The sequence below is a fragment of the Cyphomyrmex costatus genome, unplaced genomic scaffold (genome assembly GCF_001594065.2).
Source record: "Cyphomyrmex costatus isolate MS0001 unplaced genomic scaffold, Ccosl1.0 scaffold43, whole genome shotgun sequence".
NCBI classification, from domain to species: Eukaryota; Metazoa; Arthropoda; class Insecta; order Hymenoptera; family Formicidae; genus Cyphomyrmex; species Cyphomyrmex costatus.
Window position 1 is genome coordinate 128,099 of NW_017278534.1, and position 16,088 is coordinate 144,186.

At 28.7% G+C, this 16,088-nt stretch overlaps 2 protein-coding genes across 2 annotated transcripts in view; one reads left to right on the forward strand and one right to left on the reverse strand.

Annotated features, from left to right (window-relative positions):
- Window positions 1-642: 642 nt before the first annotated feature.
- Mpv17 (Mitochondrial inner membrane protein MPV17) lies at window positions 643-4,629 on the forward strand. The gene is made up of 4 exons (XM_018544174.1): window positions 643-827; window positions 3,285-3,394; window positions 4,204-4,425; window positions 4,489-4,629. The coding sequence occupies exons 1-4, from the start codon at window positions 755-757 to the stop codon at window positions 4,627-4,629; spliced, it is 546 nt and encodes a 181-aa protein (XP_018399676.1). The 5' UTR covers window positions 643-754.
- A 4,383-nt stretch (window positions 4,630-9,012) lies between these two features.
- Gclc (glutamate--cysteine ligase) overlaps window positions 9,013-16,088 on the reverse strand; it is a 13,177-nt gene continuing 6,101 nt past the window's right edge. Inside the window, exons 3-10 of the mRNA XM_018544173.1 lie at window positions 15,946-16,055; window positions 13,907-14,092; window positions 13,659-13,831; window positions 10,987-11,204; window positions 10,493-10,861; window positions 9,729-10,076; window positions 9,327-9,508; window positions 9,013-9,242 (exon numbers count right to left, since the gene is read on the reverse strand). Of these exons, the coding sequence (XP_018399675.1) occupies window positions 9,080-9,242; window positions 9,327-9,508; window positions 9,729-10,076; window positions 10,493-10,861; window positions 10,987-11,204; window positions 13,659-13,831; window positions 13,907-14,092; window positions 15,946-16,055 (1,749 nt within the window). The 3' untranslated portion in view covers window positions 9,013-9,079. The remainder of the gene's footprint in view (window positions 9,243-9,326; window positions 9,509-9,728; window positions 10,077-10,492; window positions 10,862-10,986; window positions 11,205-13,658; window positions 13,832-13,906; window positions 14,093-15,945; window positions 16,056-16,088) is intronic.

The window sequence follows — 16,088 nt, forward strand, 5'->3', positions numbered from 1 at the left end:
ATAAACGACAAGACTGTTATATATTACATAAAATAAATATTTTTTTCTGCATAAATAAATTACTTTATTTATTCTCTACCTATTTATTTTTTGTTAAAAATTTTGAAGCATTAATTTTATTATTTGTATTTAAATTTAATTGTTATTAAAGTTTTTTAATTTTGTAATATTTTTTATAAATTTTATATATTTTTAATATATTAATTTTTATATTTTTAATATATTTATTATATAATAATATTAATTTGTTACTTTTCATTTTATGAAAGACATTTACAACGTATTTTATTATTATTTTACATTTACAACGTTTTTTTTTACATAAAAGTTGTTATAAAAAATATTTAATAATGTTAACATAAGTTAAATAATAATAAAAATAAAAATTATAATTGATTCTACTTTAATTTTTACGAAATTATTAATTTTTACAAATTTGGATTTAAAGAAATTTGCAAGAATGGATGATAAATGTCGGACCAATTAAAAACCGGAGAGAAAGTACCAGACTCTTATTAGAGGATCTCTCTCGTACTCAATCATAAAACGGTTGCAAAACTATTGAGTTCTGAACGCAGCCATAAGTATTATATATATACATACAGGAACCTCCGCTCTGTCTAATCTTTAGTTTCAGATTTAAGTGTGTTGTGATATTTGGTAGAATTGAATTTGTGTTCTTCGTAGTTAATCTAAAATTTGACATCAATATACACAACAATATTAATAATATTATTGAGCAGCGCATAGAAATATGCAAAACATAAAGACAGTTTATCAAAAAATGTTAAGAAAATTTCCTATGGGCACACAAGCAGTACAGGCTGGTAATTAACAGTTTATTATAGATAATTAACAGTTTATTATACATGATACGCAAAATAAAATGCGCGCACGTACACGCATACACATTTATATTTACTATATTTTAGATAAAAGTTCATTTCAGTTTGTTTTAGGTTTATCTTGTGTTTTGATGAAATTATATTTATATTATAGCTGAGTTTCATTTAATGCTCGCAACGCTCGCAAACATTGTTTGTCCTTGTTTAACATTTAATAAACAAGAATAAAATGATTTTACGAGTGTTGTAAGCGTTAAATGGAACGCAACCTAAATATGTCTTTTATGTAAAAACAAAAGATTGAGAAACAAAAATTGCCACTAGTGTTATTCTAAAAGACTACTAAATTAGTAATTGTTAAAAGTGACATATTTAAGGTTAAGATATAATTCATAATCATAAAATAATCGTGATGAAATAAAATAATACAAGCATGCGCTAAGCTTGGATCATAATAGAAATAACGTACGAAATATATATAAAATGTGTTTATCTGCATTCAAATAAGTTATTAAAAATGTAATAGAATATGAATTGCACTGCAAATTTGATATACTTAATCGATGCGTTTTTATTTGAAAGCACAGAACTTGTAAAAAATTTTGGCGATCTTGCTTTGTGAATCGATGTTATAACTTCGGCGTAAAGCGTGCCGTGTATGATAAACGTAGTGAATAACTGACTGTTTTCGCGAGAAAATAGAATTTCCACTATGTCGCGTATAGCCATATTTTAGCCAGCCGAAGTGATCCGAAGACCTGTTCTTTTTCTCTGCACTGTGCCCACAGTGCAATAAGTTTAAAGGCATAAAGAGCAGTCCATTATCTATGTCTTTGAATAAGTTGAAGTGAAACATATATACGTTTGTTTCACTTCAATTTATTGCACTGTCTGAACTGGTGCACACAGTGTAGGCAAAAAGAACAAGCCTCGAGTGTAACCGAGATTGCACGGATGTGACGTAAGCTGGCTGCTGCTCAACAAAAGCTTTCTAAATTCGTCCACCGGATAAGCATACCCTTGTATTTATACAATGATATTGAGTCTGTTTTTTGTTCCTGCACTGTCTGAACTAGTACACACGGTGTAATAAATTGAAATGAAACAAATATACATTTGTTTCATTTTACTTGATCTATGTATCAAGTGCTCGGTGTAAACTAATAGCGTTTTCTCTTGGCTGCACCAGTGCAACACTCAGCTGAACTTTTGCACTAGTTTATCTTTCTTCCTTTTCTCTCCAGGAGAAGGGAAAAGGAAAAAAGATGAACTGGTGCAACCACCCTACACTGGTGCAGCCAAGAGAAAACGCTATAAGGCTAGGTCCACAATCTCGCTTTAAGAAACCCTAAGCCGTAAGTAGTAAGCGAATTGACTAATCACAGTAGAGGCTATAACTTAAGTAGTAGCAAATCCACAACGTAAGGGCTGAGCACAAGCACTGCCGTAATATTTTACGACAATTTAAGTTGTAGACGTAAATAACGCACAAGCTTTGGCATATCGGCGTATGACGTGTTTATGTACATTATTGACATATCTTTCGATAGCGTGCGTAAACACGTCATACGCCGATACGTCAAAGCTTGTGCGTTATTTACGTCTACAACTTAAATTGTCGTAAAATGTTACGGCAGTACTTGTGCTCAGCCCTTAATTTCCTTACTGCTTACTGTCTTAAGTTTTTTGTGTGCCATAGCTTTAAGCCACTAATGCGAATTAGGGGGGTCCTACACATACCTTTCTGTAAGAGAGTAAGAAGTACTGTAAGAATTAGCCAATCAGAATTAAGAGTTCAAAAGAATTCTCGATTGTGAGCTAATTCTTACGATACGTCTTATGGTTATTGTTATGGAAGGTGTATGTGGGTTCCCTAAAGCTTTGGCACATAAAAAAACTTAAGACTTAAGCAGTAAGGAATTTAGGAATCCAACACGAATTTTCTGCGATTTACACGTTATGGTCTTACGATCTCTACTATGATGATCAGGCTGGGTCCACAATCTCGCTTTAAGAGGCCATAAGCCGTAAGAAATTGACCAATCACAGAAAATTATTTTTCTCGCATTCAACTATGATTGGTCAATTTCTTACGGCTTTACGGCTTACGGCCTCTTAAAGCAAGGTTGTGGACCCAGCCTCAATTCGCTTACTGCTTAAGTCTTACGTTTTAAATTTTTCTATGTGCCAAGGCCTTTAATTATAATTGCTGCTTTTCTGTTTCTGCTTTTCTATCTAAATGTGAACAAGTCCCTACATCTCTAGCTTTACTCTTTCCTCGCTCAAATTAAATCTCACATTCCATCCATATATTCATATCACGACTATAGCATAATATACATATAATATATGTATAAATATTATGTAAATTAATATGTTTATTTTTATAACAAATATAAATCTTTATAATTATACTAACAATAATTGAATATATTTTAGGAATATTAATGGGACTTGGTGATCAAATCGCACAGAATTTCATAGATAATTCGAAAACTATTGATTTTAAACGTACAATACAATTTGCGGGGATTGGTTTGTTCATTAGTGTAAGTAATTACAAATATTAGATATAGGCTCTGGATGTTCAAGCACGTTCACGGAGCGTGTGCATGGAGAATGAATCGATTACTCTTTTCACATTCGACTGATTTGATTACATACTATAGATATATACATTATGAACATGTTAGGAGCTATAAACTTATTGGCTATCGCGTCATATTTTACCGCGCGGTAAGCGTTTCCGCATCCAGCGTACAGAAAATATAAGGCTATGTTTCAAAATTGACTGCCAGACTGAAAATCTATATAGTTTACGTCACGAACACTATAGGTTTTCAGTACTGGCAGTCAATTTTGGAACAGTCAGTTTTGAGCAGTCAATAGGAAAACGGTGGAAGCAAAATTGTAAACCTAATATATCTATTATATTCGTGAGGTAATGCATAACACATAAGAATCAACCAATCAAAGTTTCTCTTCCGTGAAATAGAAAAAAAGAAAGCATTCTGATTGGTTGATTCTCTTATACACTATGCGTTATACCTAAAAATCTGTGCTAGCGATTGAATAGGTCATGCTCCAGCTAAATGTTGCTATATCACTTCAGCAAGTATTTGATTCATTCACGCGCGGAGCAGTTCTTAACATGATTATGCTCGAACGTCCAAACCCTAGTTATATATTATTTAATTGATACTTAAATATAGATCTGATATGTTGCTGTTTAGTCTTTCATATTATTTTGAAATAATTTAAAATATTTATAATTTAAGTAATATAAAATTTTACATAAGATGTAGCAACAAATATAAGTGTAATATGAACAGTAATAATATTAATAACTTATATATAGGGTCCAACGACAACAAAGTGGTACATGGTTTTAGATAAATACTTAGGTTCTAAAGGTTATTCTGTTGCAATTAAGAAAGTTGCTTGTGACCAATTGTTCTTCGCACCTACATTTATAGCAGTTTTACTAATCACTATTGGCATTTGCCAAGGGAAAGACATCAAAAAACTAAAAATTAAATTGGCCAATGAATATAGTGATATTTTAATAAATAATTACAAGGTAACAAATAGTATGTCAATATTCTTTTAATGATCGAATATTATTTGTTTGTTTTTTTTTCAGCTGTGGCCTATGGTACAACTTGTGAACTTTTCTCTGGTACCTTTACATTATCAAACACTAGTTGTACAGTCAGTTGCTTTATTGTGGAATAGCTATATTTCATATAGATCAAATTTTGATAAACAGGACGAATTTATATGAATACAACTGAGAGATAAATTAAAAATTATAATTATATTTATAAATATAAGGAATTATTATTTCATTTTATATTAGTAGCATGTATTATAGGAATTCGAAAGCATTTACTTCCTATATAATATTATTAAATTATGCAAAAATGAGAAATCATAATTTTTTCTTTAGTACATTAAAATAAATTCATACTTCTCCTAATTATCTTTCTTATACCTGATAAATAAAATATTCTAAAAACCTTTTCATATATTTTTTCTACTGAAAAAATCATGTAAGATGTCTTAATTTGTGGACTTGTTATGTCTATTTGTATAGCAAACATCGCGTCTGAGGTAGAGCTCCACTCCCCTCAGCCTATCAAATTAATAATTTCTAATTAACAACAAATAATGAGAAATTAATTGTTATATTGTAATTAAAAAAAATTTTTTTTTTCAAGTAATTTTTATTTGTGGCACATAATACGACCTACCTTGCGTAGGGGTCATCTATCTAATCTTTTCCGAATCTACTTTTTTTAGTATATTTTAGACTCAGTCATTTAGTAAAGATTTAATATGTAAAATGCATACGCATGTGGCCACAGAGCATACATACGTGATCCCAGTAATAGTTTTACCACAAAATATTTGTTAATATTTAAGTGTAGATTTATTTTGTAAATATTTTTGTGGTTTTAGATTACACAGATCAAGGATATACTTCAATACCTTGAAATCTCTAATATAAAGATAAAATATTGCAAGAGTACAGTTACGTTTATAGTCATTTAATGATACGCTTTTAAGAATACTCTCTATAATAATACATACGTGTACAAATAAAAATTCCACAAGAAGAAAGCAATCTAATCTAGATCATCTGTGTATTTATTCTGTCGCTCAATATCTACTTGTATTTAACGTATACACACTTTATCCTTCAATATAGATACTTTATAGCGTAACTCACATTTCTAGAGGATCTACAAAAATTATTTTTGAAACTATTATAACAAATATTAAAACACATTTGTGTCTGGTGCGGCAAAATTAATCAAAATTACTAGACGACAATCTGAAAACTGACAAAAACGCTACAATCAGCGCTGGCACCGTTATTTCTTACTGGCTCGTTCTGCTGTTTGGGCTTATTTGAATATCCTCTTGGACAACTTAGGCTGTACTTCTCTTATCTGTATGTCTTTGCCACGTGGAGCTATCATATATACGTCACTTACTATTCAATGTACATCACTCCATGGCGGAATAATGAAATAAAGTTCAAAAATTTCAATAGCTGGATCACTCTTTCAACGATTTTTGTTAGCTTCTATTATTTTAAGGTAAAAATTTTTAAATATTCTCCCTCAGTATCTAATATTATTTTATCTTTTAATACTTAACTTTTGTTTAATTGTATATCTAATTGTGAGAGCATTAAAGGAGTTTTGATAGACACTTACAAATTTATTATTATAGACAAATATAAATTAATAAAAATTTTTGAAGAAATTAATTTTAATGGTTTATATTATTATTTATTGTAGACAAGATATGTTTGGTAAAATTTGTATTTAAATTACTTTCCTAAATTAGCTTTTAAAATAACTTATTTTAATCTTATGTTTAAAATTCTTTACAAACAGAACTGATTAGTGTTCCAATAAACTATTTGACTATATAGTAACTGATGATATTTCATCAATTACTGATGCAGTGTCATCAGTTATTCATAGAGCTAATCAGTTTATTGGGATACAAATCATTTCTTATCATATAGGATACTAATCAGATTTCAATAACTTTATCTATATCATACTAATCTATACACATTGCAATACCGATTTTTATTCTAACATAATTATAATTTTTTTATGACAAATAATTGATTAATATGATTTTTTATAGGAATTAAAGATGTGTTTGCATGGGGTATGTTAAGTTAGCACCCCAACTATAGCACTCAGGAGTTCTGATTAGAGTTCCCACTTCCTTTTGACGAGACGAAGAGTTCCCTATAGTTAATAACAAGAGTTCCGCTCAATAAACATTTTTTTTACATTTTTTAAAAATGGGGTGCTAACTTTTTATCGAATTTCGAGGTGGAATAGTTCTGAGCGGCTTAATAGCTTCAATTTGCGATTGCCTAGAGTTCCTGATATATAAAAAAAATTTTCGTATAATAAAAAAACAATTGAAAATTTTTGAAAAATTAATTTTTAGATACAATAGTACTGATGATAATTCCTGCTTCTTTTTGACGATACGGAGAGTTCTCTATGATTTTTAATGACATATGCGCTTAATAATCATTTTTTAATAACTTTTAAAAATGGGGTGCTAACTTTTTAACGAAATTCAAGCATAGTTCTGATCAGCTTAACAGAAGTATTCACAAAATACCTAGAGTTCTTGATACATAAAAAACATTTTTGAAGAATAATAAAGTTTAAAAAAAATAGTAGAAATCTTCGAAAATTTTTTTGAGAGTACCGAGTAGTTCTGAGTTGCATTTCTTATAGTACTCGACGAGTTCTATCGAAAACTGTAAGGTGGAAAAGCGATTGGACCAACGGTTTGCAAGATACAGCGACATTTGTCAGAAGATCAACAATTTTTAAAGTGAGTATATCTCGGAAACCGTTGGTCCAATCGCTTTGAGCTTGTTCTTTTTATTTATTATTTATAATTTTACAGTTTAAATTTTCCTTTGGACCTTTTATTACTACAATGATGTTATCAACGTTTCATATTATATTGACTTACTGACTTATGGATAGAGAATTAATAATTTAGGTAACTCTGTTTCACTACAGCATGTATGTATATCATGCGTCGAAGAGGATAATCGAACAGGATTGAAACATCTATTGCATGATATGATTATGTAAATTTCAGTCTTTGGAATTAAACACAATAATTTATGTACAAATAAATGCGTTAGCTCATATAGACTTAATTATTAGAAAACAGTTATTTTTATAATAAAGATAACTGTGGATGATCATATTGTGCATGCTTTAAATACAGAAATTCACTTGAATTTTTGCAAGTAATGCTCGTATTCAGAATTTTGCTAGATTATTTAGATGAAGCTTCTAAATCGTTCGATTCAATATTTCTTATTCCGACTTTCGAACGATCTTGTCGCTGAAATGCGTACTTGCATATTTTCACAATCGAAAGTACACGGAGAAAAAAATGTAACAGCGCTCTTGGCTTGCGTTTTATTAGCCATCTGTTTCTATGTTAATCTTAGAGGGGCAATAAGAAGTATATTTTCCACTTTTTTCTTCATTTTTAAAATACACTTCACAATTTAATGAAACCAATTATGATTTTGCATTTTACTAATACATTTATTTTACATATTTTTCATAATCGGCGATCAATCACCGATTTAGATTTGCGAGTGACTAAATTTCGTGTATGTGCTCTCTCAGTTCGAGAAAGAGTAGTAAATGAAAAGCACAGACTAATCCGCGAGAGATAAATTCGAATGAAAATCGAACATTCTACTAAATTAACGTTTCCTCGATTCTATGAACCAGCGAATCAAATAAATATTTTTCGATCTGCGACGAGAGATCGAAGACTCTTGAAGGTTACAATCCATATAAATAATTCTTCATCATAAATCTGACTAATTTGATAAAATAAACTTCTAAAATTATGTGAATAATTAAAACTACATTTTTATAAAATTTTAATAGCGTATATCGCATATTTTTGTTAATTAATGCTTCTATGTAATATATTGAATAATATAACGTGTATCACATTTTGTAATACGCTTTACTTTATCAAAGATCTAAGAGAAGAGAAATCATTTGTGAGGAAAAATTAAAAGTAACTCGCATATTAACTGCTATCGACAATGTAAAATTAGTAAATAAATAGATGAATCTTAAAGTAACGTATTATTCAAAATTAATTATGTTAATAAATCATGAAACTTTTAATAGTTTTAACTACATACATACATTGTGTTATTAATATATTTATACAATTAAACTTATTATTTAATTAGTAAATTTTTCAATATACAATAGTTTTGAATGATACAAACGAATTAAACACAAATACAATATATGGAATGTGGGTTTGTTAATTTATCGTTACGTAACAACATTTTATATAACAATACTAACATTTTGTTCTATACATATACTCAATACTGTTTCCATTCTAACTTGTTAGAAATTACAAAAATTATAAATATTTTTTTTATAATTATATACATTTCTATTTAGTCAATAAAATTAATGTATAACAAAGAGAATATAAAATTGCAAATATAAAATTATGAAACTTTATATTTTACGCTATTCTCATTTCTTCCTATTATTTAAAAATATTAACGTAGAAATGTATTTATGTAAATATACAAGTTAACGTCATTAAATATGTGTAACAATATTACAAAAGTATAAATTTAATGATTTACCTGAAATGTTTCGACATAGTTATCGTTAACACTTTTCTGCTTTAGCAACAGCAGCAGGTATAGTATCAGTAGTTTTAGATGATACACACTGTCCGAGTAATTCTGGACACGATATATCATTGGAAACAATGCTATGGATTTTTCTTAGTAAATCATAATTGATGCGCTGCGTTATTACAGCATCGTGCCTATTTATACATATATTTTATTAAAGTTATATCGTATTTAGAAAACAATATTGATAGTTCAAAGAAAAAAGAATATTTATTTACTTGTATTCAGGATGCGAAGTGACTTCTTTTCTCAGCCAAGCAGCAGTTGTTAAAAGCTCACCAGAAGCGCGTTTCTGTATTAATTTTAAATATCTTTGAATAGTACAATGTGTATCAGCGTCTACATTCATATTAGCCAAATACGAATTCACAAGTGGCACAAGACCAGGAAAAATGCCATTCTGGAAAATACAAAACGATAATGAAATTTATTATTTATAAAGTAAATGTATTCTTATAGAACATTTATTCTTAAATTCTTATAGAAAATAGAAAAACTATATACGTATAAATATATAAATTAAGCATTTAAATACAAATATATTTTTTAAAAAAAGATAAGAAATGTATTCAACACATGCAAAGTATTTTTGTTATGTATCTTTTATCTGATAACTTTACCTTCCCATTAATAATTTCATTAATCGTAAACTCGGTGTATTCGGATTGAGTATTATCAGATTTTATATCAGAAGTAATATCATGACGAAACCAAAATTTCTCCACTTTCACTGCATTTCTTTTCTGCGCTCTAACCATATTTTGGTCAACTTTGCTAATCGGGATTAAAAGATTTAGCTTGTAACTCAAAATGACTCTTGTTAATAGTACTGTAAAACAAACTATCGCAGCATTTTCAAAGTCTGTAATCTGAACTTCACATGGACGGAATTCTACACGCCAACCAATAGATGAGTTTGGAGGTGGCGGTTTAAAACGCATAGTTTGCCAGTTTGTAGATTGTATATTCTGAAATAGTATTACAGTTATGGTATAAGAACAATTACAGTATCAAAAAACTTGCATTAGAATCAAATTGATTATTTCATAACCACTATAAATAAAAAAATCTTACTTTTAAACTACTGAAAAAAACGTTATAGCTTTTACAATTGTAGCACTAAAAATAATTAAAAATAATTTTAAAATGTTTTATTATCTCTTACATTAAGTGAATATCTTAGTTTTAAAATTAAAAAGAAAATTAACTTTGAAAATATATTAATACTTATTATAATATTTTGAACGAAATAAACATTTTTATACATAGAATTTTTGTGTATAGAATTATGTATCTCTGATTCTGAATCCTTTATTATAGTAATTTCGATAATAAAAATTGATTTATGGAGTTTCTGAAATAACCGATTCAATTGTAATCTCACCTCGAAATGATCAGTATCTTCCAAATCGTTCTGATGGACTTTTTCGGAAAATAAAGAAACACTATCTCTAATAAACAAATGAGCTATATGTTGTGCAAGCAAACGATCAATTCCATTATCCAAAAGCTGTTTATATATCTCATCATCGTATGTTAAAGGGACATCGTTATATTTTTCACCTTGTTTGCTAAGGTACGAATCGATAGAATCGTACCTAGACTTACTGATTCTAAATTTGTTTTCTTTAAGAGGTTTTAATCCACGTTCTTCTTCTGTTCTGCAGTCTACTGACGAAGATATGACACTCCAACGACAATCAACGTCACTTATATAGCCTCGATAAAATGGACTGGCAGCGGTTAAAGCCAACTGTCGAATGTTAAAGAAATCTTCTGTAACGTACGTATGAAAGAACACTCTATATGCCACTATTATATTTAATAAAAATGAAGAAAACAAAAGATTAAATGACTGTAGTATTATTTAACACTAACCATGATAGGACATAAAGGTGTTAGTTGATCGTATAATGTTCTTGCTTCTTCTATGTTACATGCCTGAAAGGTAAGTTGCAAACAGCAACATCCCATTCCAAAACCCATTGCGTCCATATAAATGTAATTATCTTTAGCTGCTTTTGAAGAGGATCCATCATCTCCTTTGCTAGTAAAGTCTTCTTTGAATAACAGTGGTACACTTTCATCTCTGTAAACTGGAAAGATCTATTTATATTGAGTAGGAAATTATTCGAAAATTTTATTAAATACTTATATTATATATATATTTAGTACATGTATATATGTGTTATAGTGTATTATATATTTGTTAAACAATATAATAGAATTTAGATCGATGACAATAAATCTAATTAATTATGAAATATTTTTATAATAGGTCAAAGCGGTTTATATTAGTGCCAAATATTTCTTGTGTAAATTTATATACATATCTGATTTTGCAAATTACGTGACAAAATTTTTTTCGGTCTTGAAATGCCATCATGAACAGCATCAGAGTAGTAATGTCACTGTAATAATTTTTTTATAAAAGTATTAATTAATTCAAGTTCAAACCTTGGCTGAGATAATATTTTTCACAACTCTTTACAGATTTTAAGATTCTCTCTCATTAACACTAATTCCAATAAAAGATACTTATTAGTAAATAAAAAAATTATTAAATTGCTTGTTAATCAAGTTGTGATATTATTATGGTAGTTCAGTTGTGTTCTATACATAAGTCTGAAAAGTCAATTTAACATGCAATTCGAGAGACTCAAACGTGGTATATAAATTTACATAAATGATTTAAAAATCTAGTTTTGAATGGTATAAGCATTGCTTTTTACTTATTGTGTATTCACGTTATACGGTTTTAATAAATCGTTTATTATAGTAATACAAATCACAAAATTATCTACACATGATTACAGTATAAGCGTACACAGAATTGAAAATATTGCATTAGACATTTGTAGTACCCATTAATTCTCGTTTTCGATTCTAATGTAAAGTTGAAATAATTGACGGAAGGTAATTCAAAATATAATTCACCAACGACACGATAGTAGAAAGATAACAGCTATCAAGATCAATTATAAGACAACAATAAGACTATAAATTTAAGAATCATCACAGCATTATATATTATTTATTACTTATTATATAATTTTATATCACTGATGATGACCAGAGTAAGGGTTGAAATATAATATTTGAATTAATACATTTTTGTTATTTCATATTATATCTGTAATTAATGTATTTTTATTTTATTAATTGACATTATATTACGTTTCGCAAATTAACAACCAACATAAGGCCCAAATTACCAATGGGTAATATCACTTTTTTAACAATTAATGATAAATGACATAATGGCTTAATTGAATCAAAAATTAAGCCATTATGTCATTTATCATTAATTGTTAAAAAAGTGATATTACTATTCTAATTCTACTCATAACAAGACCAAAAAAGATTTCGGCGTGCAATTTAAAGTCAGATATATGTATAAATAAATTCACAAGAAATATTATTTTTAAATATTAAGATCTGCTCAAATACAAGAATTCTCATATTTAATTAGATATTATTTATTAAGGTCGACAGGAGCGGCGAGCTTTAATTCATTTATATATCACTTGTAGTGCAGCTACATGTCTGCACTTTATCAAATTCTATCATGTTTTGCAGAAGAAATATTTTTCATGAAAGTTTTAGCTTATATTTTAAAAAGCTACGGAACTATTCTACAAAGCTATAAACAATTTTACGAATCTTTCTAAAAAGCCAAATTTCGCAATTTCGCTCTTAAAAACATTATAATAAATAATATTTCTAAGAGCGAGAATGATTTATTTCTTATTCGCAGTATAGATACATGTTTTCATCTAATATTTTGTCTCTTAAAAGTAATATTGCGTCATGAGGACCTTTTTAGCTTCTTTTTTGATGAAACTGTGAAGGCGCGTAAAGAGCAGGATTTTGCAAATTCTTAAAAAATTATAATAAATAAAATTATAATTTTTTAAGAATCTATTTGTAAAATCTAGCTGTGCATGTCTTTGTAGTTATACAATAAAAAAATAATGAACAAAATTATCTGCGAGCGAGTCTACCATGCTGGGTGACTTGGGTTTGATCCCCGGCGAAATTAAGAAATTTTCACGTGCTCGTAGCTTCTCTTCGGCGGTAACAAACCACCAAAAGTATCTATTGCCAAAAAAACCTTTCAATTGTCGTTTAGAGCTGATGTTAAATTGTAGATCCCGTATATCTGTGTACAACCTGCGTGCACACCACTAACATATATATGAAAGGTGAACCCTGTCCCGACTTTGAAATGTTGTGTCATCGAATGATTGAATCAAAATTATGTGCACTTCAACTGTATTATAGTACATATCGGGTGAGATATCAGAATGAATTTTTATTTTGCCTTTTTCCTAAAAAAAGCAGCTCTGTATTAGTCTTTAAATGATTTTTTTTATTTTGAATATCGCAATTAAAATGCTACTCATGCAATATTTTAGTCGTAATTTCAGCATAAAGAAATTTGTCTAAAGATCTTCATAGTCTCTCCTGTCGACCTTTAAGTTAATACATTTAATTCTCAAAATATAATACATTAAGAAACTAATGTCATTCATAATACTGTTACATACTAGGAATGTTTATAGCAACTTTCTCTTCACGACGTTCTCTAATATTCCTGGTCAATGTTTTGAAACGTGGATGACCAGGATATATGGCTTCGTCAGGAAAAAATAAACTCCTAGAAGCACCAGAATTGGGTGTAGGATGAGTAGGAGGATCAGTAAAATCAGGAGCTCCTACTCTGCAACATAAATAATAAAATTAATTTAAAAAGTACCAAATGTAAACTATAGCAACGGTTTCTTTTCATAATTACCTAGGAAAAACGGTTAATGACATTAAAATTTCGTTAGGATGAAGTAATTTTGTTGCCTCTTGTCTTCGATAACGCATGTTAGCTTCAACAACGTTAAAGTGAGCTAATAATCCTCCATATGGTTTTCCTGGAGTACCTTCAAGCATATAAGCACCGTATTCTGGTCTCCAAAGTGATTTTACATTACTGTGAAATAACATTGCAATAATTTCGTATTTATAAAATCAATTTTTGTCTATAAATAAAACAATATAGAACATAAAGAGCTCGTAATTGGGAGGTTTTATTAAATTAAAAATTGTGGCTACTTGACTTTTTATATTAAAGATTAAATAAAAGAAAATTATTCAAAAATTTACAAATTAAAAATTTTTGCGAGAAGGAAAAGTGATTTCTCATAATCTTTGATAGGCTGCATCCGAATTCGCACAAATATTCTATCGCGTCAAATTTTATAGAAAAATGAGAAGAAACGTGTTTTTTACACATAGCTACAGTAAACCTGATATGCTGAAGACTTCAAAAAAGATTCAGATAAACGATTGAATATTGTATTTTGAAATAAAAATATTGAATCTTTTACTTTTTTATCGCATCATCGAAATTCTAGCGCGCTGTTTCATAAATAAGTGTAATGCATAGAATGATATTTTACATAGCGAATTCTGCAGACTGCACTAGTGCGTACTGACAATGAGTGCGAATTTTTTCAGTGCCGTACATTCGGCTTATGTGCACTGTATCAGTGTATTCAGATTATCTTATTCGGTAAATAAAAACTGACCCATTGTAGTACTGAATTTATATTCGGATCGAATGAACTGAACGAATTCAAGAAATGGTGCACTGACGTTTCTGACAGTGCAGTTTGGCATAGCACCAAAGTGGTTCTACACCATTTTAGGGCAGCACCAAAGCAGAGTCAGTGCATGTGCATCGAATTCGCCAACAATTTCCACTTTTTTTAATTGCAAATTTTTATATATATGTACCATATATTGTTATAATTTATTTTTTTTAATCATAATTTTTAAATTTCAAATTAAATAAAAATTACTTAAAATTGTCTTGAACTTCAAATAACGAAAAAAGAGAGCGCTCATATTTTAAAGTTTATTTAATATATCTTATACACAATGTACATATATTAAAGCTTATTTTATATATTCTAATATTTACATATAATTATGAAACGCACATATAGAATTAAAGAGTGCACTTCCAAAAACCGACTATCTCTGATTTTGATAAAAATTTATAAAAAAACTTTATTTTCCGTTAAAATCAAAGCATAACGCGGGTTTTGATTTTTTTGTGTTATATCTCTAAATCTGAAATATCAAAAAATGTTGTATATATACAAGTTTTATTTTTTAGAATAATTTTTTTAATTGAAAACTTTTTTTATTTTATTGTCTCCACACATATATTTTATAACATGAAGCGATTTCCACTTCGTCTCCCCTCCCCCCGCTCTCGCCTCAGGGCATGACTTTCTATTCCACCTCTTCCCTGCCTAGGGACGCATGATTTTCCACGCAAATGAGATCTATCTCACTTCACCTCTTGTCTAGAGGTGAATCTCTCCAGGGTTGTTAAAATTTTTTATCCTAAAATCCCCTGACTTCCCTGATTTCCAGATAAAATTTTAAGATTTTCCCTAACCCGCAAACCTTCTGGTATAAATAGATAAATTTTTCAATATATTTTTCGATTTCCCTCAGTTTATTATCACTATCTGAGTCTTAACAAAGATTGTTAGCAACATTGCAGCTAAAAAAATGTCAAAACATTTTGTAATTACCTACTTTGAGATCATTAAAATTGATAATTTCATCATTAATATAAACATTTTTTTTATTATTCACTTTACTATTTAAAAAAATGGTTTTTTACGAGTCATCAAAAATTCCTTGAAGAGCTTTCACTTTAACCTGAAATGAAACTTTTTACTTTCATCGAAATCAGAGATAGTTGCGATTTTCGGAAGTTTACCCAAATTAATTATTATAATATCAATATATATAACTTAGACTTACTCTGGATCTTCATTTTCTTTTTCATTTAAAATTTTTAATATATCCATAGCTCTTAAACTAAGCTTTGCAGTTTTTGCGTCATCATCAAATTTTACGAGTATGTATTCTACCTATATAAAAATAAAAAATATTATATATATATA